This window comes from Cicer arietinum, chromosome 6 (genome assembly GCF_000331145.2).
Source record: "Cicer arietinum cultivar CDC Frontier isolate Library 1 chromosome 6, Cicar.CDCFrontier_v2.0, whole genome shotgun sequence".
In the NCBI taxonomy this organism is placed as follows: Eukaryota; Viridiplantae; Streptophyta; class Magnoliopsida; order Fabales; family Fabaceae; genus Cicer; species Cicer arietinum.
In genome coordinates this window covers 3,891,047-3,916,295 of record NC_021165.2, presented here as the reverse complement: position 1 = coordinate 3,916,295, position 25,249 = coordinate 3,891,047, and the positions used below count along the sequence as shown (strand labels likewise).

The 25,249-nt window shown below is 30.4% G+C and overlaps 4 protein-coding genes across 6 annotated transcripts in view; 1 reads left to right on the top strand and 3 right to left on the bottom strand.

Annotated features, from left to right (window-relative positions):
- LOC101500554 (K(+) efflux antiporter 4) overlaps window positions 1-700 on the top strand; it is a 9,493-nt gene extending 8,793 nt beyond the window's left edge. For both annotated transcript variants that reach the window (XM_073369676.1, XM_073369677.1), the window contains 2 exons: window positions 2-55; window positions 147-700. In XM_073369676.1, the coding sequence (XP_073225777.1) occupies window positions 2-55; window positions 147-227 (135 nt within the window). In that variant the 3' untranslated portion in view covers window positions 228-700. The remainder of the gene's footprint in view (window position 1; window positions 56-146) is intronic.
- A 1,570-nt stretch (window positions 701-2,270) lies between these two features.
- On the bottom strand, window positions 2,271-3,778 carry LOC101500241 (probable transcription factor At5g61620). Its single transcript, XM_004503481.4, has 2 exons — window positions 3,383-3,778; window positions 2,271-2,971 (listed from the first exon to the last, which is right to left on the bottom strand). Exons 1-2 carry the CDS (start codon window positions 3,705-3,707, stop codon window positions 2,424-2,426), a joined length of 873 nt encoding a protein of 290 aa, XP_004503538.1. The 5' UTR covers window positions 3,708-3,778; the 3' UTR covers window positions 2,271-2,423.
- Window positions 3,779-11,019: 7,241 nt separating this feature from the next.
- LOC101499905 (cytidine deaminase 1-like) lies at window positions 11,020-12,052 on the bottom strand. Its single transcript, XM_004503480.4, has one exon. It carries the CDS (start codon window positions 11,969-11,971, stop codon window positions 11,102-11,104), a length of 870 nt encoding a protein of 289 aa, XP_004503537.1. The 5' UTR covers window positions 11,972-12,052; the 3' UTR covers window positions 11,020-11,101.
- A 4,913-nt stretch (window positions 12,053-16,965) lies between these two features.
- Window positions 16,966-22,078, bottom strand: LOC101499599 (inactive protein kinase SELMODRAFT_444075-like). Of its 2 annotated transcripts, none has more exons than XM_012716638.3 (10): window positions 21,973-22,078; window positions 21,172-21,425; window positions 20,300-20,454; window positions 20,103-20,197; window positions 18,678-19,723; window positions 18,403-18,563; window positions 18,166-18,242; window positions 17,926-18,073; window positions 17,500-17,649; window positions 16,966-17,349 (listed from the first exon to the last, which is right to left on the bottom strand). In XM_012716638.3, exons 2-10 carry the CDS (start codon window positions 21,374-21,376, stop codon window positions 17,314-17,316), a joined length of 2,073 nt encoding a protein of 690 aa, XP_012572092.1. In that variant the 5' UTR covers window positions 21,377-21,425; window positions 21,973-22,078; the 3' UTR covers window positions 16,966-17,313. The 2 variants fall into 2 exon arrangements, with proteins under 2 accessions (XP_012572092.1, XP_004503536.1); XM_004503479.4 differs by lacking the exon at window positions 21,973-22,078 and adding an exon at window positions 21,709-21,930.
- Between the last annotated feature and the right edge of the window lie 3,171 nt (window positions 22,079-25,249).

Sequence of the window (25,249 nt, the reverse complement as noted above, 5' to 3'; positions counted from 1 at the left end):
TGTTCTGCATCTTGGAGCACTGCTCCGGTGGTTTCCTCCCGAAAGTCCTGCTGAGGTAACCTACACTTTATTAACTGACAAGGTATTTAAAACATCATTATAGCTTTAATTTGTCCTAAGGATCTTGAATATGATTGTACTTTCAGATTGGCTTTAAAGGGGACAGCTTTCGTGCAGACAGTGCTAAGCGTATTACTTTGATGGTTCAAGGCTCCCATGATTCATGATATCCAAATATATTATGGCGCAGAAAATGAATTTGCGGGATTTTTACCTGATGGCTTCTGTTATTCTGGTGAACAGGTGCCAAATAGTGCAAATAACTTGACTAATTCAATACATTTTCTATTGCAAAGAACTGTATATGCCGCCTGCTTTCAGAGCATGCACCAGAACCAGTGAATGCAATGGCAAACGCAGGACACCGGAGGCAGGATTTCAAACCAGATCAATCAACTAACCTTGTAACCTGGGCCACATTGAATGGCCTATTTTGTGTATATAGTAATATCTAGTTGCGGTTGGTAGTGTAATTCATTTTAGATGATTTTTATTTTATCCAAATTTTTGTGTTGATTGTTATTGAATGTGTAAGTTGTCTCTGTAGACAGTCATCAATGTCAAATGTATCATGCTCATAAACTATTGAAATTATTAATGATAGTGAAAGGTAAATCGAAATATGGTTCATTATCTCTAATTGATTAGCAAAGCTGTTGAATTATGTGTTGTATGTTTCTACTAAATCCTCATCAGCTACTGGGGAGCAATCCCTTATTTTCCATCCCTGGCCGTGACATTACTGGTCTCTTCTTGACCCAAGGGATATAAATGAGCAAGCAGCAGTTTTGAAGTAACTATGTTCAGAGTGGAGTTATTGCTCCACTTGAGTTTAATACCACTATTGTTTCTGGGTATTTCGATAGAAGTTAGTACTATTTTATTGTACAAACAGTCAAACGGAATAAATCTGTCTATATTACTATATACCGTGTATTTAGTATTATATATTTTTGTTGTCTGTGCTATCTCCCTTGCATTTCATTTTCTCCTTTTAATTTTAGCCGGCTACAGTTGTCCATCTACCAGCAATGCACGTGCACATAAACAAACACACCGGTCAAGGAGAGCATGAGTATGATGATTATCTATTATATATGGCAGATACAAATTCACGGATACGACAAAAACGTACCTACCTGGAAGAGATTTGGATTAATGTTTTTCTGGCATCTGTTACATTTAGATCCTCTTACTTTATCATACAGGACAAGTATTTTCATCATATATTTGTACTATGACTTTTAATTGCAAATTGTAAATTGTAAGAGCAATTGTAGCTGCAATATTGTAAATTTTAAAGTCTCTATATTGATACTGTAATCGTAATTTCGATTACATTGATTGGATTTAACTACAATGTAAAAATTTGTAGTATAATTTAAAATCATTATCCAAACAATAATGAAGGTTGGTGTTTGCCAAATTCAATTATCGTTCACCAGGTTACTTGTATATTTTTGTTGATTCAGACGTCAACATCAACTAAAAGGGGAATCGTGAATATCCCCCACTTGAATGGTCCCTTTCTTATATTTCTCAATTTTAAATGAAGCAGGAGGCAGGAGGATAATATACATGCTTTCTTTTTTTAAATTGATTACAACGTTAAGATTATGTTATAAATTGGAAGGTACAACGTCAATTATACATTTACATGATTAATTGCTTTAATGTTGACTGCATCTATCAAATCAGCCATGAATATGCATTATCCTAAAAAAATGAGTTATGAACTAATTTAACATTTGATCTAAAAAATATACGGACAAATATACATTCAGGAAGTTTGAGAGTATTTTCTTTTCCCAATAAACTGTTCAACCAAAAACACATCCAAGGAAAAAGTAAACAAAATCTACCCCATTCTCTCATAATCCACTGAATTTTTTTAGCAAAAAAGAAAGAAAAATACAAAACAAATGATAAGAACTTTCCTGACAAAAAGTCCCATATATCTCCACTTGATTGGCATATATAATATTATCTACCGAATCTTGTGGATGCGATTCATTTTCACCCTATCTCTTTATCTTCAATATTTGTAATCAACGTGGGGAGATAATGTTCAGTTTCTAGTCACACATATATATTATGTCATGAAGCATACTTCACAGCTACTTCAATTTCCAATTTAAAGTTTTAGATTATTTTTTTTGTAGTAAATAACTTGTCAAGTCAATTATAACGCAGACGATTGGTTTTAGATATGAAGAAAAAAAATCCATTAGTTTCTTTTTCTTCTCTAAATTAGAAAAAGAGGTTAGGTTACACTTGACAATAGATTATATATAATTAATTAAAATGACAAATTGATAAGACAAACTAGTAATTTGTAAAATTCCAGAGTACTAGTTGATTAATTAAGTGACGCTTATTGGGCCTAGAAGGAATGGGCCAGGGGATGGTTGATTTAGTTCCAGCTGGGTGTTATTAGGGGATGCAACTGCAAGAGTGAGTTCCAAATTAGGATGTATCCAATTAATTAAAGGCACAACTTGATGATGTTCTACAACTTGAGAGTAATTAATTTGTTGCTTAGCTGATAATTTTGCTGTTTCTTCTTGTTTAATGCACCCCCCTAGCAATGACAAAGTGGTGGCATCATTAATAATCTCAACTTCTTCACATTTACAATTATCTTCTAATTTATGATCCAAAATCACTGAATTAGCATGGCTTCGACCATCTACGTTGTTCTTTGTCTCAATCAAGTCAAAGAGACTTGAGCGTCGCTTCTTCTTGTTATTGATAGTTGCCAATCGAAGAAAGTACTTTTGAGCATGACTGGCAACTTGTGTAGGGGTTCTTGTAGTGACAAAATTTCTAGAGATACCCCTCCAATCTCCTTTTCCCACCTTCTCTAGTCCAACAAGGAATATTCTATGCTCCTCTTCTGTCCATGGAACACCTTATAAACCAATATATAATATATGTTAGATTATTGTGATCACAAGAAGTATATATGTATGGATTAAAGTGTGCATAACTACCCACCATTCTTAGTATATAATCCCTCTAGCTAGCACCATTTTAAATCTTTCGGTAGTTTTAATATTTGTTTTTTTTTTTAAAATAATGTGTTTTAGAAATTAACATATTCATTTTTCATTTATATCCATCTTTAGAGTATTTTTTTATCTTCTTTCTATTGAAAAATAAGAATAAATTTGTAAAATGTTTAATAATAAATTTAAATATATTTTGGTACAAATATATATTTTGCTAGAAATATATATAAATTAAAAAATTTCTTAATCTATATTGCAAAAACCTTAAACTGTCAAAGATATGAAATAGATAATGGAGCATATAAATATACCTTTCTTCTTGTCTTGGGGTGGACCTATAAAACAATCTGATGGATAGGAAATATTAGAGGTGGATTTATGATGATTAATTTCATCAATATTGGTTATTATTGATGAAGAGAGTGAGGAAGATGGAGAGGATATTGGTGAGGGAAAGGTGTCCATGCTAAAGCTTTTCTTGATGTTATTATTACTAACAACAGAATTAGATGAGGGGGGTATGTTATTGTAAGGTAGTTGGACACCAAAGAGACGAAGTCCAATATTGGTGAAGGGTGTGCAAGTCCTAGAATTATGTCCTATCTTACCACATTGTGAGCACTTTCTTCTTCCCATTTTCACTAAAAACACCTTAATTACAAACCAAAACGTGTATGAAAGGGAGAGAGCAGAAAAAACGACTTTGTTTGGTTGTATATATATATGATGACTATAGAGTAAGATGTGGTGTTAATTAATTAATGGAAATGGGAAAATATATATGGTGGCACACCCACGCTACTTAATTGGACGGACATAGTTTATTATTCTTTGGTTATTTTTGTTAAAAATAAGTAATCTTATTCACCGTACATCTGGATCTCTGCCTGCAAATTATATAACTTTATAATTATATTCTTGACAAAAGACAAATATAATAATATAATCTATTAAAGTGCCGATAGTAATTGGAGATAAAAGGACCCTCCACACATGTTTTTTTCTTTAAAAAAAAGGAAAATAAAATTAGCAACCACACACACATAAGCACAAGACATGTTTATTTTGGGTAAGCTAAAATGGATTTGGATTTTATGCATTTATCCCTCTTTGCTTTTTTTTTTTTTTTATATAAAAAAATTGAACGAAATAAATCTAGGCCTTAATGGAGTAATTGATATATTCAATTGCTAAGACATTAGTGGCCTACATTATACTCCATTACTCCACCAAACAATGGCTACTGACCGACTACATTAGATCATAATTTAAAAAAATTATCTCAATGAAGAAGGGGATTGTGGTGTTTGAGTTTGATGATACAAATTAGAATGAAGTGAAATGAAATAGATTAAATATATTGTTTTGTTTTATAATTTTTTAAAACTTTTAAGTCATATCATTTTATGATGTAAAAGAAAAAAGTTATATTATTTTATATTGTTTCATTATTTATCATCCATCCAAACATAAGATGGATTTTATGTCTCTTAAACCTTCATCTTTAAGAAATTGAAAATTCGAGTTATATCCTTAACCACTTAACTTATATAAATTTTCGGTGATTAAATAATTGTAATTAAAGTAAAAATATGTTAGATTGATTGACCGGAATTTATGGTCTAATATATGATAGACGCATATTAGACAATACTTTATTTTTATAGAAGTAATGTCAAAAAAATTTTAAAATATATCTAATTGAAAAGGTCGAATTAAAACTACTGAAAAAACCTTTTTAAGTCTACTATGTCGATGACGATGGTAATAATAATAATAGGTTAAATTACATCTGTGGTCCCTTAACTTAATTTCAGGTAACGTTTTAGTCCTTTATCTTTTTTTTTCCCGACTTGGTCATTTATTTTAATTTTAAGTGACAATTTGATATTTTATGTTTTAAAATTTCAACAATGTTATCCTTTTTTATACAAAAATTCAAAAAAAATTTCAATCAAAATTCATAAAATTAATTATATTCTTCAATATAATACAAATTTCATCAAATTCGTAACGTAAATCTTCAAATAAACTCATATTTTCATACTTTATTTGATATTGTTAGGAATAAAGGACTAAATCGAGAAAAAAAAAGATAAAGGACTAAAACATTACATGAAATTAAGTTAAGGGACCACAGATGTAATTTAACCATAATAATAATAATAATAATAAGATTTGTTGTGTTAAATCATATTTTTTTTTAATGTTTTATGTAATTTAAACATATTGATTTACATCAATGATTCAACATATTTAAAGGTATTATTATAAAATAAAATTAAAATATAAATAGTATTTAAATTTATTAACATGTTAATTTGTTTATATATTTACAAAAAATCTATTGATAAGTGGTGTAGACTTTTTCATAAAATAATAATGAAGTAAATTTTCAAAATTTGCTTCGAAAAAAATCATTTAACAGAAAAAAGTGAAATTCAAATCTAATATTTTCAACAGAGATCAATCTTAAATCTTTCAAACATATTTCACTCTTAACTTATTTTTACTCATTGTAGTTATATATAGCTATATATTGCATATTTAAATTTCGGATAATTATCTCATCCACCTAGTCTTTGTCCTTGTCCTATTATTACATAATAACCAGTGAATTTAATATTATTGTAATTACTAGGCCAACTTGTCAAGAATTTCAGTCAAGACTACAAATTAAAGGCAAGTTGAGGATGTTTAGTCTTTCAATTCCACAAGCAGAGGATGCACACACTAATTCCCTTGTCATCTAATTGAGACTCACTTGCCTTTTTCATAGAAAGGAATCTTACTTTTAAACAAATCTATCTTGTTTGGTCTATTTTAAAAATTGAAGCTTCGCTAATTTAGTGACTAATTATTATAGATATTGATTTTTATAAGATGTAATGTAATAACCACTAACCATTTCCACTTCAATGAAAATGCCAAAAGGCATATTCAAATTCAAAAGCAATATAATAATCCCAGAGATTTTTTTTTATATAACTATATCATAGATAGGTTCCAAATATTGCAAATTATGTCATGCTAAATATTGCAAATTATGACATGGAACAAGGTTCACCGTATTTCAAATTTAAAAAGTGTTTAAAACTTCAACGATCACATACGTTCTCTTTTAGACGTAGACATTAATGATATTTTTTATTTTAATAATTGAGATAATAACTTAAATAATATTAATTCGATAACAGTATAAAACAATAAATATGTATATATTATTGAATCGATATCAATCGAGTCACCATTTTATTCAAAAAAGAAATATCACAAACTATTATTTCTAAAGAGTACTATTGTTGACCATAATTAAATTTTTTTTTTATAATTTTTAAATATTGATCTACAATTAATTCTTTATAAAGATGGTGAAACACTGATATTTTACTTTACAGCTAACCACTTGTCCAAGATGGTTGAATTTCTCAACCACATGCTGATAATCTAAGAGCTTGGTTTAAATAAGGTTTGTAAGTATAGAAAATTTGTACAAAGAACATTTATTTATGAGATGCTCAGTTTCTTTACATAAGATACTTAGATTTAATTTATTATGAAAAATAAATCTCTTAGAAAAAGGTTTTATTCTTGCTACTATATATACATATTGACTTCAAACCAAATTGTCTATGATAGAAAGATATCCGTATATTTTTTTTATTCCAAAATTACATAGTAATACATGACCATAAACGCAACACTAGAATGATTTATCTCCACTAAGCAAATGTTTAAACAAAATTTAGTTCCAGTGAAAGTACAATACCGGGGGCATATATCTAGCTTGTGTTAAAGTATTATTATAATTCATATGCCACTATCAAATTTCATTAAAAATAAATACTCCTTAATTTGGATACATCCACTCCACATCTTACCAAATTGGGCTATGTACAGTTGTTAATAAATCATTATTAAGTCACACCAAATGCTGATAATTAGTCTTTTAGGTAAGCACTAATCTTTAACATAAAAGAGGATCTGCAAAAAATAATTAAAGATTGAGATATTAAGTTAGTTCATGGGTCATTATCATTCAAATATATAAAATATATAAACTTTGACATATCATTGGTAAATCATAAAATTTATTATCTAATCTATGACATTTGACGTGATACAGACGCGTTGATACAAGTAATATAAAATAATAAGATAGATATATTTATTTAATTATTTATTATAATTAAATAAAATATAAATATCATTTATAAAAGATTTTAAATTTAGAATCAAAATATATATTCATTTAAATTTAACAATTTATTTCATTAAAATATTATAAAATAAAGTATAAATTTTTCACTTTCATTCATCCATGTCTACCTTCGAAAAGCTAAATTTAATGTATTTAATATACTCATTAATCATCGTTACTTTGACACCAACGTGTATTGGACATGAAAGACACACTTGATCTTCATAGTTGGTAAGTCTACATTTTAAAATGAATAATATTATTAACACACTCTTTAATACACACTTTTCAATCAGTCATCTTTGATTGATTAAAATTCACATAAATCCTACCAAATTCATAAAAGACTCATATAATTTAGCGAAGTCTATGTAAATTTTAATCAAATTATAAAAACTGTGTGTTAGAAAGTGCGTTATTAACAAGAGAAATCCTTCAAAGGCGGTGAAATTTTTTCCACTATAATACTAGATTGAATTGATTTTAATAAAATATTCTATTATCAGAAAAAAGTGAACAAATATTTTATTGAATGTTCAATGTGCAAACATTTTTCTATTTATCTAAAAATATTGAAGAAAAAAATTTTAAATTCTACTGTTGAAGATAGAATAAGATCTAAAAGTAGAGCTGGTCCAATATATATATATATATGTCATTTTTGTTTGTTTTATGTGGCCTTTTTATTTATACAATGGTAAATAAATTTTTGTTTTGTAGGTTTTAATCGAATATTTTAGTAGTTTTATTCTTTGAGTAAAAAATTAATAGTGTAATACACCTCCCTTGGCATTAGAGTTTATGAATTTGTTTCACCGACCAAATTACCTCAATAGTTATGAAGCACGAGTATTTTTAAAATAATAAAATATTTATACATTGATACGTGTACTGTGTTTATGGATACTATTTTTTTCATGATTTTATTTTTTTTCACAATTTTATTTATTGTTATAATTTAATACAATTTTTTTATTTTTATAATAATTTTTATATTATAAATTGAATAATTTAATTTTTAATTAAATTATATAAAAAACATGTATTTTACCGTTGTACTCTTACATTATTTTTTTCTTTTTACAATGTTGTATCATGTATTCGTTGTACGAATACCCGGTATCAAGAGTCTACCTATACCTATGTATGATAGCTTAGTAACTGCCCAATAACTTTTCTCAAAACAAAAGGCACCACTTGGTGGAGTCGAAAAATTGCAATAAATAAATGTACTATACATACATAGACAATTAAGCAAATTTTCTAATGTACATGTTCCTTAACCAAGTGTCTTTCTAATTTCGCAAAAGGTATTAGTAATCGCTTTCTTTAAGTAAAAAAAAAAACATGGGTATAGTTATTAATTAGCTCATTCTCTAATTTTTACCAAAATTTTAAATTCAATTAATTAATTTATTGTTATATATTATCAATTAATTTGTCCATATCTTTATTTGTGATCAATTAACTTTTTACCAAATAAAGCTTATAACTAATTTGGAGACTGAAATATTGTTACAATTAGCTTAAATTAGATGGTGTCTTAAAATTAAAATAAAACCTTTCAAAAAATTATTATCGACACAAACGAAGACTTTATAAATTAAGTTAACTTATTTATTTTTTACTAAAGTTTTCTTATTTTCTAGCTAGGAGAAAATTAAATAAGAAAATACATGCAAAAAAATAAAAACATAAAATAATTAATTAGATCATGAGATAAACTACACAATTGCAACCAATGGTTGAAGAACAATGTAGATAGTTACAAGTAATTGCCGCGTTAATTTGTTATCATAAGACACATTAATTTAAGACTTCTACTAATAACAGCTCATTGTAAATTGACAATTGATCTGCTGATTGATCATGATTAATTAACATACTAGAAAGAAAGATGAAAAGGACTATGCAGAATTGACTAGTGAAATTAACACGTACACACTATAGACTACGTAAATTAGCTAGTATACCTTAATTTCCATTTGTTTATCGTTTTCCAAAGATTCCATGTATTTCAAGGATTTAATATTAAAATCGGTTATTTTCCTACTCAATAATTTGTTGCTTTCTTCTAAAATGGTCTAACATTTGGTGTGCCGGGTGGAACAAACTTAAGAGTTACTATTAATTTATTATATGTGTATATAATAACATCATATAAATAAATATACATATAGATTTTTCTTTACAGCATTATAGATATAGGTATAAGTATAGATAGATGAAATGATAAGTATAGAAGATATAAGCCAGTGGCTGTGGAAATATTTCTATATAAGTTATGATATTTGTGGACATATTGATTACCTTCTTTAGACGTGTGTGCAAACAAAACAATTCAATTTTTAGATACAAATTTTTTGATACTATAAATAATCTTAGCATAATTATAGAGTTGAGATATCAAAGATAATGTTTTGATACAATCTAATCTACAACTCACATTTTTGCGATTAATGTCTCAAACTAACATAAATTTATTAATTATGGCTAAGAGTTCAATTTGAAAAACTAATATGTCCACTAAACCTTTCCATATAAACTTCCATTAAACATTTAAGGCCACTTGGTGTGCTCGAAAGGAAGAGGTCAAATAATCAATTGAAATTAATCATTAAAATAAAAAAATTAGAAAAAGAAAATGGATGAGAATATGAAAACAAATCACTATCCAAGCCAGAGCATACACCATTAATATAAAATTTTATACTATTTATCAAAGGAATTTGTTCTATTAATGTAAAATGAATTAAATTAAAAAAAAATTGACAAGAAAAAGTTGGCATGCGAGATAAATAAGTAGTTAATATAATTCATATTATATGCTTCGTTCTTGAATTATTATTTTCTACTTTCTATTTGTGAGAATAAAAATACATTGATATACTATTTAATAAAGTTAATTTTATAAAATAGTTATTCTTTTTATTTAACGTATAATTTATCTTTAATTTGTTAAATGACATAATGCAACAATTTTGTGTTTTAAATCTCTTTTGGTGTAATTAGGTTGATCTGATTTATTTGCTATGATTACTTCGGTGTGTAGTAGAAGGATTCAAATGTTTATTTATTTTTGTGACATGCTTCAATTTAGGATTGTCTTAAAGATTTGGTAGGTTTGTTCTAACCTTAAAAATCGGTAAAACAAATTTTAGTCATATATACATATCAATTTGATGCATATCATATCAATCTACGTGATGCTACAATTTGGTTAGATTAATTCATGTAACAAAAAAAGATATACATATAGCAACTATAACACAACAACTATAATTCTACACATAAAAAAACTCTACTCATAAAATACATCGAGTCCAAAATTAGTATAACATACATTACAATATCTACATTAATTAGCATAGCTATTAACTATGTATAGTAAGAATTCATCACATCCAATTAGCATATATCAAATAACACAAATCACATTTATCCTACGTACCTATATAATTCAGTTTTCGTTGTCACATACAAAATCACAAGATAAACATTTATCATTAATAAATATAAAAATATACGAGATAAATATTTATCTTTAATAATATAATAAATTTTTTATTATTTAAAATTTAAATAAAACATTTATAAAAAATCAAAGAGACGCATCCGTATGAGAACACGGTTTACTAATAGATATTTATAAAATTAGGCTTAGGGAGTACTAACTAAAAGTTAAAATGTCAAGTAGGTCCAAGATCCAAATATTAATATAAACGTAATAAATAGTACCCAGAATACTTAACAAAGGTATCATATCATAATCATAATAATTAATTAATAATTTATACACCTTCCACCAAATTACCATAGTTTGTTACAATCAAATCGAAGAAAGAAAAGCATGGAAGTAACAGTTTGGAGCAATGGCTTCCAACAACAATCTAACAGTAGCTTCTTGTTTCACCTTAGCTCCATCTTTCTCCACCAACACAACGCCAACAAACTCATCATACTCACCACCACCTCCCACAATAAACGCCACCACCGCCGCCTGAAGTGGACCCAAACTAGGATTAAATGCCGCCGATTCCACATAACTTCCTTTATAAATATTCCCACCACAATCCAAAATTGCCACCCCAGATGGTGAATCGCTATAAGGCGCGTGAGAATTATTCGCAGCTTCTAAAGCCGCAATCTGTAACTTTTCATGAATGGATTCACCATTGAATCCCTCATTGGGTAGTTTAAGAAGCGTTAGGCCGTTGTTACGCGGTTCTAAGAACAGAGAAGCTTGTTGAGGGAGAAGATCAAGCGGTCCAAATCTGAATGGAAGAAATTGAGACAGTTTTGTGAATTTCGGGTCGGGTTCAGATGTTACAATGATTTGAATGTCTTGTGCTCCGCGAAGTTCTTGGAAGAATTGACGGCAGTGGCCACATGGGGCGGCGGAGACGGCGAATGAGTGAAGATTTGTTTCTTTGTTGAGAAAGAGATTTGTGAGGAGAAACTGTTCGGCGTGGATGGAGTGGTGAAGGGGTACACCTTGGAACTCAACGTTGACTCCGATTAAGATTCGACCCGATTGTGTGAGTCCGACAGCGGCGACATGGAAATTGGAGATGGGCGGGCGGGCAAGGGTTTGGGCAGAGGTAAGGAGTGATGGGAGGAGTTGGGTGAGAGTTAGGGACGAGGATGAGGCCATGGATTTGGCTTTGGTGGGTTCAATTGTGAATTCGGGTCGACCCATTTGGGAGATTTTGATATGGAAGGAGAAGGAGTGTTTATGTGTGTATAGCTTTTGTTTTTATAGGGTTTGATGTGTGATTGGTAGCTGAATCTCAAATTGCTATTTTTTTATATTTAATTTTTAGATATATCGAGTTTATTTTATAAATTTTTTTATTATATTCTTTTTTTCTTAAATTTGATATTAAATTGTCTCACGTTGAAAAAAAATATTTAATTGTTTTATTTTTTTGAACCCAATACACCATTGCATCTTGGGCCTATGATGTCCTACTTTTTGAACTCAAGACTTTTAGCTTTTGTACCCCCATTTAAACTTGTACCTCCTAATTTGTTAAAAACTCAATTTTATCCTTAATAGATTCATTCACGTGGGCGGTAAAAAAAAATTACTCCAAAATCTGACTCCTCATTGAAATTTCCGGTAAATAATTTTTTGCAACTAAATTTCCGGTAGTTATATTTATTACCGGAAATTTGGTCAATGAAATTTCCGGTAGTTGTATTTTCAATACCGGAATTTCAAATTTCTGAAAGCTACCGGAAATTTCAAAAATTTTGAAAAATCCGGTAGTTAGTTTTTGTTCACCGGAAATTTAGTTTTTTGAAATTTCCGGTATTGATTTTAAACTACCGGATTTTTCAATTTTCCAATGAACCTTCCCGGAAATTTTATTTTTGAAATTTCCGGTATGTATTTTGAACTACCGGAAATTTCAATCCTCTTGAAATTTCCGGTAAAAACTTTTTTTTTCAGAAAAACTCACTTTTCTGGATTTTTCAAGTGTGGGGTACAACTATTTTGATTTTTTCTTATTTTGACTTTTACTGATTTTTTTAAGGTTATTTTGGGTATTTCACTCAAAAAACATTAAATTGGGGGTACAAGTTTAAATGGGGTACAAAAACTAACAGTCTGAACTCAATATATCATCGCATTTTGGGCCTCTGCGATGTCATCAACAAAAATATTATCAAATTGTTCTGTTTTTTAAGTTTTAGATATATTGAGTAAAATATTTTACGTAAATAAACGCATTTTATTTATAATAAGATTGACTTTGTCCATAGTACAGCTTCATCTCATCCTCAATACTAATTGAGCTAAAAATATCTCATATTTTAATATTACCGATAAAATCTTATATAAATTTAACATTATCTCAACAAATATTAAAGTTAATTGACATTATTATCAATTATAAAAGAAATAGTATATAATATTAATTATATTAATTTAATAAATAATCTAATATATAAATATCAATTCGAAAATATGAATCATACTATTCAAAATTATAACTAACAAAAAAAAAACTGAAATTTTTAATGAAACGCAAAAGGATATAGATAAATTTATCAAAACAACTAATAATTTCTCTTGATTATTGTTTGTTGATACAATTTTATTATGAAACTTATATAGATTTTCTTAAAGATGAATCTTCAAGACACTTGTTTTAGTAGCTTTATTTTTTGAGTTTAAGTATTCACAAACAATACTTGAATACAGTTTACGTGCACCTATGTGAACTCAATTCACGTACACCTACATGAATAGTTACATGAATTGAGTTTACGTATACGTGATCTCAATTACGTAAATGAGGCATACGTAAACTAACTGAATTTATATAAGTACATATAAATTGAGTTTACGTAAGAGTTAATAATAATATAAATAGGCAAGGCTATTTTAGATATTTTGTTTATATAAAAAAAAATTGAGAGGTGTTGGTAATAAAAAGGAGATTGTGTGTAGCAATATTGCAATTTGTTGTGGTTGAGTAAAAAAAAGTTTGTTTGTGACAAATAACGTTAAGATTTTTTTTTATAGATAAAGGAAGATTATTTTATTTTATCTTATCATTTTAATTACTGTTTGACAAATTATTTTTAAATATAAAAGTGTATAAATAGACACTTTACATGAACAATACTATACAATCAAATCAAGGTAATATGTAGTTGCAAAAATGTTAAATATATCTCAATTTAAAAATAAAATAAAAAGTCCAAGTTTTGAAGGGAAAATATGTTAAAACTATTGGAAGTTAAATATAATTCAAATGTTGTTGTTTTGGGTCAAATTAATTTGGTTCCACATTGTACCCCATATAAATACTTTTGTATGTATAGTTTTAAAAAACTAATGCCATTTTGATATACTAATAGAAAATCAGAAAATAACTCTCTTCCATAATCTCTCTCTTTTCTCCATCATTTTCTAAAACACCACAATTTTCAATTATCAATTTTCACCATTGATTCACCCTCCATTCTGGATTCAAATCGAATTTGAGTCATTTGCGCGTTTTCGGTTCGGTAGCATTTCGACATATTCCGGGACAACTTCGAAAGAAGCTTGATGACAAGAGTGAAATGATGTTGCTTGTTGGATATCATCCTACCAGAGGCTACAAGTTGTTTGATGTGAGTAGCAAGAAGATCGTAATTAGTCGAGATGTGATCGTGGATGAGATACGACAGTTCGACAGCAGGAAAACTGCCATATCAGCTCAGGAAATCGATTTGCCAATCGATTTATGCCACAAAAATCGACATCCTGGAACTACTGGTGAAGTGCCAATCGATTTACCAATCGATTTTCTGCAGGAAAATCAGAATTTTCAGCCTGCTGAAGGTGCTGTACAACAATCTTTCAGAACCAAAACAGGTGAATCAAGTAGACGATCAACAAGGCGAAGAGGATTGCCTCAAAGACTCCGTGATTGTGAATTGTTCCAAGATAGCGAGATCAACAATGAGGGTGATCTTATTCATTTCGCTCTAATGGCCGAATCCGAACTGGTGAATACGGAGGAGGAGGCATTAAGCGATCCAAAGTGGGTGTGTGCTATGAAGGAAGAGCTGGAATCAATTGAAAGGAACAATACATAGATGTTGGTTGACTTACCGAAAGATAAAAAGGTTATTGGTGTGAAATGGGTCTACAAAGTGAAAGCGAATCCGAAAGGTGAAATAATCAAGCATAAAGCTCGATCAGTTGCAAAGGGATTTTTGCAAAAGGAATGGATAGATTTTGATGAAGTGTTCGCACCAGTAGCAAGACATGAAACCATCCGGTTAGTTGTTGCGATAGCTAATAACAACAGCTGGCCGTTATATCAAATGGACGTCAAATCGGCATTTTTGAATGGTCCACTTGATGAGGAGGTCTATGTTGGACAGCCACCTGGTTTTGTGATTAAAAATCAAGAAGCAATGGTCTACAAGCTAAGGATGGCACTCTATGGTTTGAAGCAAGCGTCAAGAGCTTGGAACAAACGCATAGATGGTTTTCTTATAGACATTGGTTTCAAGAAGTGCGTATCCGAACATGGTGTTTATGTGAAGTCGGATGCAAGCGAAGGAGTAATCATACTTTGTCTTTATGTGGACGATTTATTGATTACGGGCAGCTGTGAAAGTTACATTTCAAAGTTCAAAGAAGAGCTTATGAGGGAGTTTGAAATGACTGATCTTGGCACAATGAAATACTTCTTAGGCATAGAATTACAAAAGACAAAGTTGGGGCTGCTCATGCATCAAAAGAGGTATGCAATGGAGATCTTGAAGAGGTGTGATATGGAGCATTGCAATGCTGCCACAACACCAACCGAGACACATTTACAGCTGTCCAAGAGTGAAGATGAGCAAGATGTGGATCCTACTCAATACCGGAGATTGATAGGATCATTGCGTTACTTGTGCAATATGCGGCCAGATTTAGCGTTTAGTGTTGGTATTGCAAGTAGGTTAATGGAGAGGCCAAAGGTATCACACTTGGCAGCAGTTAAGAGGATACTTAGATATGTGAAAGGTACTCTTGGTTGTGGAATTTTATTTCCTGCAAGTGACATGGGCAAAAGTTGCGAATTACTCGGATACACCGACTCCAATTGGTGCGGAGATAAGGATGGTCGGAAATCAACGGCCGGTTATGTTTTTATGTTCGGAGGGGCACCAATCTCTTGGTGTTCTAAAAAGGAGCAGGTGGTTGCTCTCTCTTCTTGCGAAGCGGAGTATATTGCAGCTTCATTGTGTGCATGCCAAGCTGTGTGGCTAGTAAACCTGCTGCGTGAGCTGGACAGCAACACGAGATGAGCCGTTTTGTTGTTGATGGATAATGTTTCAGCCATCAACCTTGCTAAGAATCCCATAGCACATGGGAGGAGTAAGCATATTGAGATGAGGTTTCATTATTTGAGGGAACTAGTGAGTTCCGGACAGTTACGTTTGGGGTATTGCAAAAGCGAAGAACAAGTTGCAGATTTGTTAACGAAAGACGTTACGAATGAGGTTTTCAACAAACTTGTGATGAAGCTAGACATGAAGAATGTGGAGCATTTGAATTAAGGTGGTGTATTGGAAGTTAAATATAATTCAAATGTTGTTTTGGGTCAAATTAATTTGATTCCACATTGTACCCCATATAAATACTTTTGTGTGTATAGTTTTAAAAAACTAATGCCATTTTGATATACTAATAGAAAATAAGAAAATAACTTTCTTCCATAATCTCTCTCTCTTTTCTCCATCATTTTCTAAACCACCACAATTTTCAATTATCAATTTTCACCATTGATTCACCCTCCATTCTTGATAGTGTTCCAACAAAAACTACCATAAATTTGAAATAGAGAGAGAATTGAACACCAATCTAACATTATCTTGAGTTCCGATTGAAAAATAAATTTAAAAATTAGTAGTAATTTTTGGAGTTGTATTTGTATATATTTTTTGGTTTTAACCCTAAGTTGTTAGGGGAATGAAACACTCATGGAATATGAGAGTTTTTCAATATTAAAACATATATGTTGCTCACAATATTACATTCCATTTTGACCATGGATGACATGATTAACTTTTCTATTGTAAGAAAATGTCGTTGTGCTTTTACTTTTCATCGGTGCACTTATTCTATCACAAGAACTATCTTTGTGAATGACTGGATGCAAAATCTACTTTTGTAACTATTGACTCCACAACTACTGATTTTAATATGATAAAATATATATAACTGTTTCATGACATTTTCATACATCAAAACTGGAATATTGTTCTGTACAGAGCTAAGTAATATATATGAGTTCCAATTTAGTTATACTATACTATGCTCTTCTACCCTCCACAAAATCATAGATAGATACTATTATTTACATCACTAAACCAAAAACTTATGAGTAAAAAAAATATTATTCAATGAATCACGGTGATTTTGTCAAGTTCACAGTTAATTCAAACTGCATTAAGGAATCCACGTGTCTCTGAATCTATTGTCATTGTCCTTTTTTCATTTACTGGTACGACATACTATGGAATTGGAAAAGTGATCAGCAATCACATGAGAATGTCACCTTCCAGCATCTTGAGCACCTATGAGAAAACACAAAAAATGAGAGATGGTGATGGATGAATTGCTATAATGAAGTATTTGTCAATCCACAATCTGGTGCAATGATTGTAATTGCATACCAAGTCCAAGATAATACACATAATTATAAACATGTAAATCAGTATTCCAACCTGAGACACTCGAGGCCTTAAATGAGGATCGCGTCTGATACACAGAGAGGAACATTGCATCATGCGATAAACCTCTTCATCAACATAGCGGTTTCCTATGCTCGGATCGACAAGTTTATGAATGGCGTGTTCTTCAAGCAATGGACGTGCCTATAGAAATATTTCAACCACAAACAATGATGAATGAAGAGTTTGAAATGGATCAGTGCTTGGTTCACAAGAAAGGTATCATAGCACACTCTTATTGTCAAAGAGGCAAATATATAACAACACTTTCTAACATGATACTAGAAAATAGCAAATATCTATTCAGTGATTGGGAGGTATCTACACGATTTAGCAATATCCACACAATGTTATCCAATCACAAAGAATGTTGAAAAAAGAGTGTTAGAGACTGTGTTTTCTCTTTCAAATAAACCTTACCCATTCACTAAGACATTGCTGGCCCCTGGGCCGGTCAATATCCACGGCTTTCCGACCAGTCACAAGCTCAAGTAATACGATCCCAAATGAGTACACGTCAGCTTTTTCAGTAATTTGACCACTTTGAGCATACTCTGGTGCCAAATACCTATGAAACAACAACATTTCTATCATCACATTTTACAACTAATCATGATAAAATGAGATGATTTTTTTTTTTTTGCTTTCATCTAGCATTACCCAAATGTTCCTATCACCCTTGTTTCCACACCCATATCTCCATCTGGCTGCCACCTAGCAAGTCCAAAATCTCCCACCTAAAATCCATTATTGGAACTTAGTTGAGACACACACATATATAACATATCAAAAAGCATAATATGAACATCTGGTTTCATTGATAAACAATCATTTATCGGCAATGGCTGCCAAAAGAATTTGAAGCCAATAATGTACATATAAGTAAATACGACGTACTAATGCTTCGAAATCATGAGTGAGAAGGATGTTGTTAGGCCGCAAATCACGGTGTACAATGCAACCAACTCTACATTCTTCATGAAGATATCTTAAACCACGAGCTGCTCCAACCGCAATTTTTTGGCGTGCAGACCAATCCAGCACGTTCTGCATTCGTCCTGCAAATCAAAATTATCCCTTAAAAATATTTTTTTTCTTTTCTTTAGGCTAAAGATAACTACATAATTGTTATGATTGTAGCTATGAACTATTTAGGATTCAAGGGAATTTACCGTAGAGATGAGAATCAAGCGATCCATTACAGATATACTCATAAACTAGCAATCTTCTTCCCTCTTCCACACAGAACCCAATTAACATCACAACATTGCGGTGTTGTGCGCAGCTTAAGACCTCAACTTCTGAGCAAAATTCTTTATCTCCTTGAGTACTAGCTAATTTATACTGCTTGACAGCGATGACTTGCCCGTCAGGTAGGACACCGCGGTGTACCGAACCAAAACCACCTTCAGCCAAGAAGTTTGCTTGCGAAAAACCACCCGTGGCAAGTTGTAATTCGGCAAATGTAAACCACCTTGGAGGATTCCCAAATGCTGGTGCTTTGTGCTGACAAATAGAGCACAATGGGGGAGGTCCGTGAGGTGCACTTCTAGCTAGAGAAATCGCTTCTCTAACACTTTTGCTTAAGTTCACATCGATTTTACAAGTAGGCACTCCGAAGATAGGGTCTCGATCCAACATTGTGAATTTCTGAAGCAAAGCTTCATAGGTAGAAACCAAAGCCTTATCATTAGATCTTTGCATATTGTCCTCATCTTGTTTTGAGAATTCGCCATCTACACAAATTACATTTGCAATCCACGGCTGAAAAGACGAACTTTTGGACGATGAACTTAGCTTTTCACTCTCTGAGTCAGAGTCAATATCCTCCAAGTTTGTCAATCCCTCATGAATAACAAAGGGAAAACATCTCCTTCTCCTTTCATAATTATCAGAGTGGAAAAATGGCGAAGTCCCTGGATCTGAGCTCGATATAGAAGCTGTTCCAATGTCAGTTACAGTCAATGGTGGTGACCCTTGATCTGGACTACTAGCAGGAGTAACTGCTGGACCTCTAGTTATACCTGGATCTTCAGAATTGTCTTTTAAGTTTCTTGTGTATGCATTTGGCTCTGATGACAATGTACAATCTCTACTCAGTTCCGTCTTAGGTGAACTATTCAAATTCAAGCGTAGAATCTTCGCGTGAGACTGCTTCATAATTACAATATTGCAATGCAGCCCTTCCATGCAGAATTTCTTTTCACTTTTCAATTTTCTGCAATTGTGGAAGAACAAATGATTGTTTGTTTTTTTACCTCAATAATAGTAATTTGGGAAATTTTATAGTAGAAACAATCTATTACTTTGTATTCAATATCAACAGACACACCTAACAGATACCTTAAACAAGAATATAACCTCTAAGAAACAAAGTTCTCAAATATAGCAGTTATATTGGTGCTATAGTGTAGCAAAATTTTAACAAACCTCTACTGTTTTGTGCGATTTAGTATATAATGTTGTTAAATAGGGGCTATAGCAATGTTATAACACGGTAGCGTAGTAGAAGTTTTGACAAACCGCTATTTTTTGCAATTTGTGATTGACAACACTGCTAAGAAAAAAATGAGAAAAATACAAAGTACTCTTATAACCTGTCCAATATAACCCAGCTTGACTGCACTCTCTTCGCTTCTGCAGCCACCGAACCACATAACGAACCAGAAAGAATCTTTACTCTGATCTTTATCTGTGCAAATGCTCAAAAGTTTACAAAAGCTGAATACTAGAGACACAAAGCAAACAGAAAATGAAGAAATATGTGGAAGTTCTTAGAGAGTTATGTTCCAACCTTCTCTGGATCATAAAAATCATGAAGTTGAAGCACTAATTGAGAACATGAATTTGTAATAACTTCTTTCTGATCCGAAACAGTTCCTAAACGCGATGTCCAATGACTAGTGGCACAATCAGTAGTAAATCTTGAAATACCCCATACCTTCTTCCCTGTAAAATACACAGATTATAGTCAATCATAAACCTTGCTACCAGAATGATTATAACAGGTTTCAGAAAACATTTCAAAATGGTTCAGATCTCAAGGAACTCTACTCTAACTCCTCCTACTCTCAATTTTGTAAAATTATCTATTCATAGTGCCTCGGGAGTATAAGGTTGATTTGGTGGTTAGGGTGATAGAGTTAGGGAGTGGAGTGATAAAGAAGGTTCATGCAGGTTTTCAAATACAGTCCATGACCGAGATATCGATAGGTCCGAGAATCCTGCTTTTTTCATCTCAGATGGATGTAAAACACATTTTCAGAATAGATCTAAACACTATCTTACTTTCATCTTTAATTTTGATCTTCACTCAATAGGTATTATACATTATATGATAGTACAAATCAAATTTTATAAGGTTTGTGCAATATTGTGATTAATTCACTCCGCGACGACCACAATCCATGACACAACATCCATAATAATCGAAATCCCGAAATTCTTAACGTGACCGCAACTACTATTTAAAACTTTACATACTAACACAGTGACATTGGCTGTTCCATAGTGCCTCATTTTCTGTATGCAACTTCTTAATTCTATTTTGAATTTTCTTTTTCCTCAGCTTTACATTAAGTCATCAATACTAAGAAATGACACAGAAATATACAAAAGCACAAGTATGAGAAATTGTAAACAAAATTGAAAGAAAAGAATGAATACTTGAGGAAAGTGCAGGAATGATGACCAAAAGCTTAATGCAATCCCCTGGTTGAACAACATGAGTCAAAGCCCAAACCAAAGCATTCTTTGAAATATCTTTAGAAGCTTTCACTGCAACTACAACAACTTTACCACCACCATTCACCTTAGAGCAAGAACCCATCATTTCTTCTTCATAATGATAATGACCCTTTTGGCTACTCATCTCAAAGTTTTCAACTTGACAAGTAAAATCAATTGCTACTAGAACCCATCTGAAAAAAAACACAGTAAATCAGCTACAAAAGTGAAGAATGACAACAACACCCTTAGAAGAAGAAAAAAAAGTTTCAAAAAAAAGCAAAAATAAAGAAAAGAAAAACAAGTAGAAGTGGACAATGGACACAAACTTCAAAGCACTTTAATCTAATCAAACAAAACAACGTTCTTGTTAAACACAAGTGAGAGAAAATCGACAATATTGTTTTAGAACTGAAAGCAACACTAGAGACATAGAAGAAGAAAAGAAAGCGACATAAGAAAGAAACAATGACAAACCGAAAACATTTTTGATGTTCATGTTGAATGTGTGAGTGAGAAATGAAACAGAATGTGAATCTGGTAAGCTAAGCTGTCTCTACCCCATTATATTTTTGTAACCATTTTTTCTTGTGACAGTTTTTTATGTACAATGATTGCAAAACAGAAAAAGAAAGAGAACCTATCCTTTAATTAATAATAAATAATAATCACTAGGTTACTAAATAAAAGGATCATATGAATTAACAAACAAGTTTATGTGAGAGTGTGTAGAGACAAAACCTGTCTGCTAATCCCAAAATTTAATGAAAAGGGTTTTACATTACTGATTACTATTATAAGCACTGAATTTATAGCATGAACTCACACAAAAATTTAAGTACTTTTTAATCGCAAATAATTATGTCTTCAATTATTTTATAATGAAATATAAATAAAAAATATAATTTAAAAATTTGATCTGTCTTATCTTACTATTATAAACACTAAATTTAGAGTCGTTTTATGAACTCACAAAAATATTAAGCCCTTTGTATTTCCCAAAAACTAAAAGAGTAAAATAATGAGATGTGTAAAAAAATATAATCCCTTCCAATTGATTTATAGATCAAAGCTTAAGAAGGTTACCTAAATTGCCATTTAAGATAGTTTAATTAAATTGGTTGATTGAAAACAAGTAAAATTAAATGAGGCAAAATTTTGGAGAAAGTATTTAAATAGGTTAAATAAATAGTCATGCAAATAAGTGCCAACGAAATAAAAATAAAAAAGTTAATGTAAAAAAAAAATCACTTTTTAATATTTCAATATACAACTTCTAAATTTTTTTTTTTTATTCTTTAACAAACTCACACATTTGTTAGTATTTCTTTAAAATAATTATTTTGTTGATATACTCCTTCCAATTCTGATTATAATAAAAATAACTAATTTTATATGTATTAAGAAATTTAGTTAAATACAATTAATTTTTTTAATTTCATAAAAGAGTCATTGAAAAGTGTCTTTTATTAAAAAATTATTTTATAAAAATAAAAGAGTCATTAAAAAATAATTTTTTATTTATTAATTGAGAAAAAAATTGTGATTATTAAATAGAGTAAAAACAATTAAATTGGCTTATATTTGAAACCACCAAATATAAATATTTAAGACTTTAGCAAAATATAAGCTACTTTTTACTTATAAAAAAAAATCATTTAGGAGGAAGCTATCAAATATGTTATATGTCGCTTGAACCGAGGGAAATGGATATTAAAAGTAGAAATAGCAAGTATAATAAGGAAGTGCCAACTTTAGTTTTACTTGAAAATCACTCACACAAGCCTCAAATACTGTGTGGCATTGATGACATGACATGTGAATTTTATACTAGTGGGGTGCTACCTTTCTATTGCAAGTAACTAAGTACTAAGCCTCTTAGAAAGTTCCAACTATTAAAATTAACATGATTTTTAATTTGAAAGTACTATATCCAACTACTATTAAGATAAAAATTATTTAATTTGAAAGTACTATACTACTATATAGTATCTGTAATTAAATTCGGCACGAAATTGAAGCTCACATGCATCAATCCCCACTCAACATTTGGCATAAGAAAGTGTAATTATACTAACTAATACATACAAGAAGACTCGAATGGATAAAGCGATTAAAAATGTTGCTTTCATGTGTATATCATACGATGCCAAATTTGGATTAGTTAATTAATTATCAACCGGTGGAAACCTTTCCATAGTGCATACAAATAGAATGGCCAAAGCACACAATTGAATTGACTACATGCTAACCAATTTTATTGTTTTTGGTTGATGCAATGAGCCAACAGAAGAATACTAATTTGATGGCTGAACTGAAAGTGAAAGTTTGAGGTCATATTTTATTGCCTGAACAGTGCATGTGCACATTTAATTCAATGAACCATTGCATTGTGTCTTTATTATACTAGTGTTACTACTATAGTACTAGTAAACTATACTTCTAGTCTTCTACTCGCACAAATCCACAAGTGAGACTATATGGGCACAAACTTTCTTTCAAACGAATTAATTATGTTTTCTCAGTTCTCACGTGTAATGATTTATGATGAGTTCAATAAATTATGTTGAGTTCATTAATGCCACCGAATTTATCAAGTATATTCCTTGTTAATTACTCCAATTTAAACATCCAAAATATGGTTTTTGTAATGGGTTTCTTTTTCCTATATTCTAAACGTTGGTATTTAAATCACTAGTACTCTTTTATGAAGTTTGATCATTTTAAATTTGAACACACATATTAAAAAATAATAAATTTATATTGATTTAGTTTTTTTATTAAAAATAAATTTTATTTAATGCATGTTTTTGAGTTTTAAAGAATATAAAAGAAAAATATCATTAATTACATGTTTTATTTTCTAAAATTTATAGAATCAAAGATTCAAAACGGAGGGAGTAGTTGTCAATGAATTTGTAGTTATGACTAAAAAATAAGAATAAGTAATTGAGTCATTAATTAATTGAACTTACTCAACTAGTTGTATATACTATATAGTAATAATTATAATATTTGCCAATGTAATTATTTAAAATAAACTTGCAAAGACACTCATGAGTGTTTGATGATACAAATGTGGCCGAATGGTACATATTTTAATATTTTACAATATACTCTCTATGGTTCTATATATTAAAATTAAATAAAGTTGTTAAATTGACTTCATAGATGAATTAAAGAGTTAAGTGATAAGAAAGTTAAATGTATGATTCACATCCTCAACATACTAACAATAATAATATAACATTGGCTGCTTAAAAATAAATACTACAGTTTTGGCATTAAAATTGTTTGCAGCTTCTGGCGTGAGGAATTGAGGAATAGATGCATTTATAGATTAGTAAACATAAAAAGCATTCGAAGGTCATTTAAGTAATAAATACATATTAAAATTTAAATTTGTAACTTCATCACATGTTTGGAAATTAGAACCAAAAAAAATTCTTATGCATGAGTCAAAAGGCAGTATCAAGTAATAATTTGATATTAAAATATTAATATATGAAGATAAACATTAACAAAAATAGCCATATTATATGTTGTGTAAAATAAAAAGGCAATAATCAAAAGATAAATGAAAGCATATGAAATTTATAACATTTTACTGGACCTTAATTTGACTATACAATATACTTTGAATTAAATATTTAAAACTAAATAAATAAAATGAACACCAAGAGAGTCAGAGAGATAGAGTAAGACAAGAGTATGCCTATAATATGTAAAAAATTGTGATTTGGTCAATTTAACAAATTTTGAAGGCTTCTAAATTATCACATCCAACAAGCATTGGGACGCAAGATTGTATGCCTCAACTTGGAATCCGGATTCATTGGAGTCACTGACCGCAAGCATTCACGTAATTAGTGACTCTGTGACTGTCTCATCAAAATTGAACGGTCTAGATCAAACTTGAAATCTGGACTGTATAATCCTGATCGACTGTCTTGCACTCACCGACTGCACGGAGTTAGTGACTATAGAGAACCTGAGTTCCTTTCAATTGTGCGGTGTT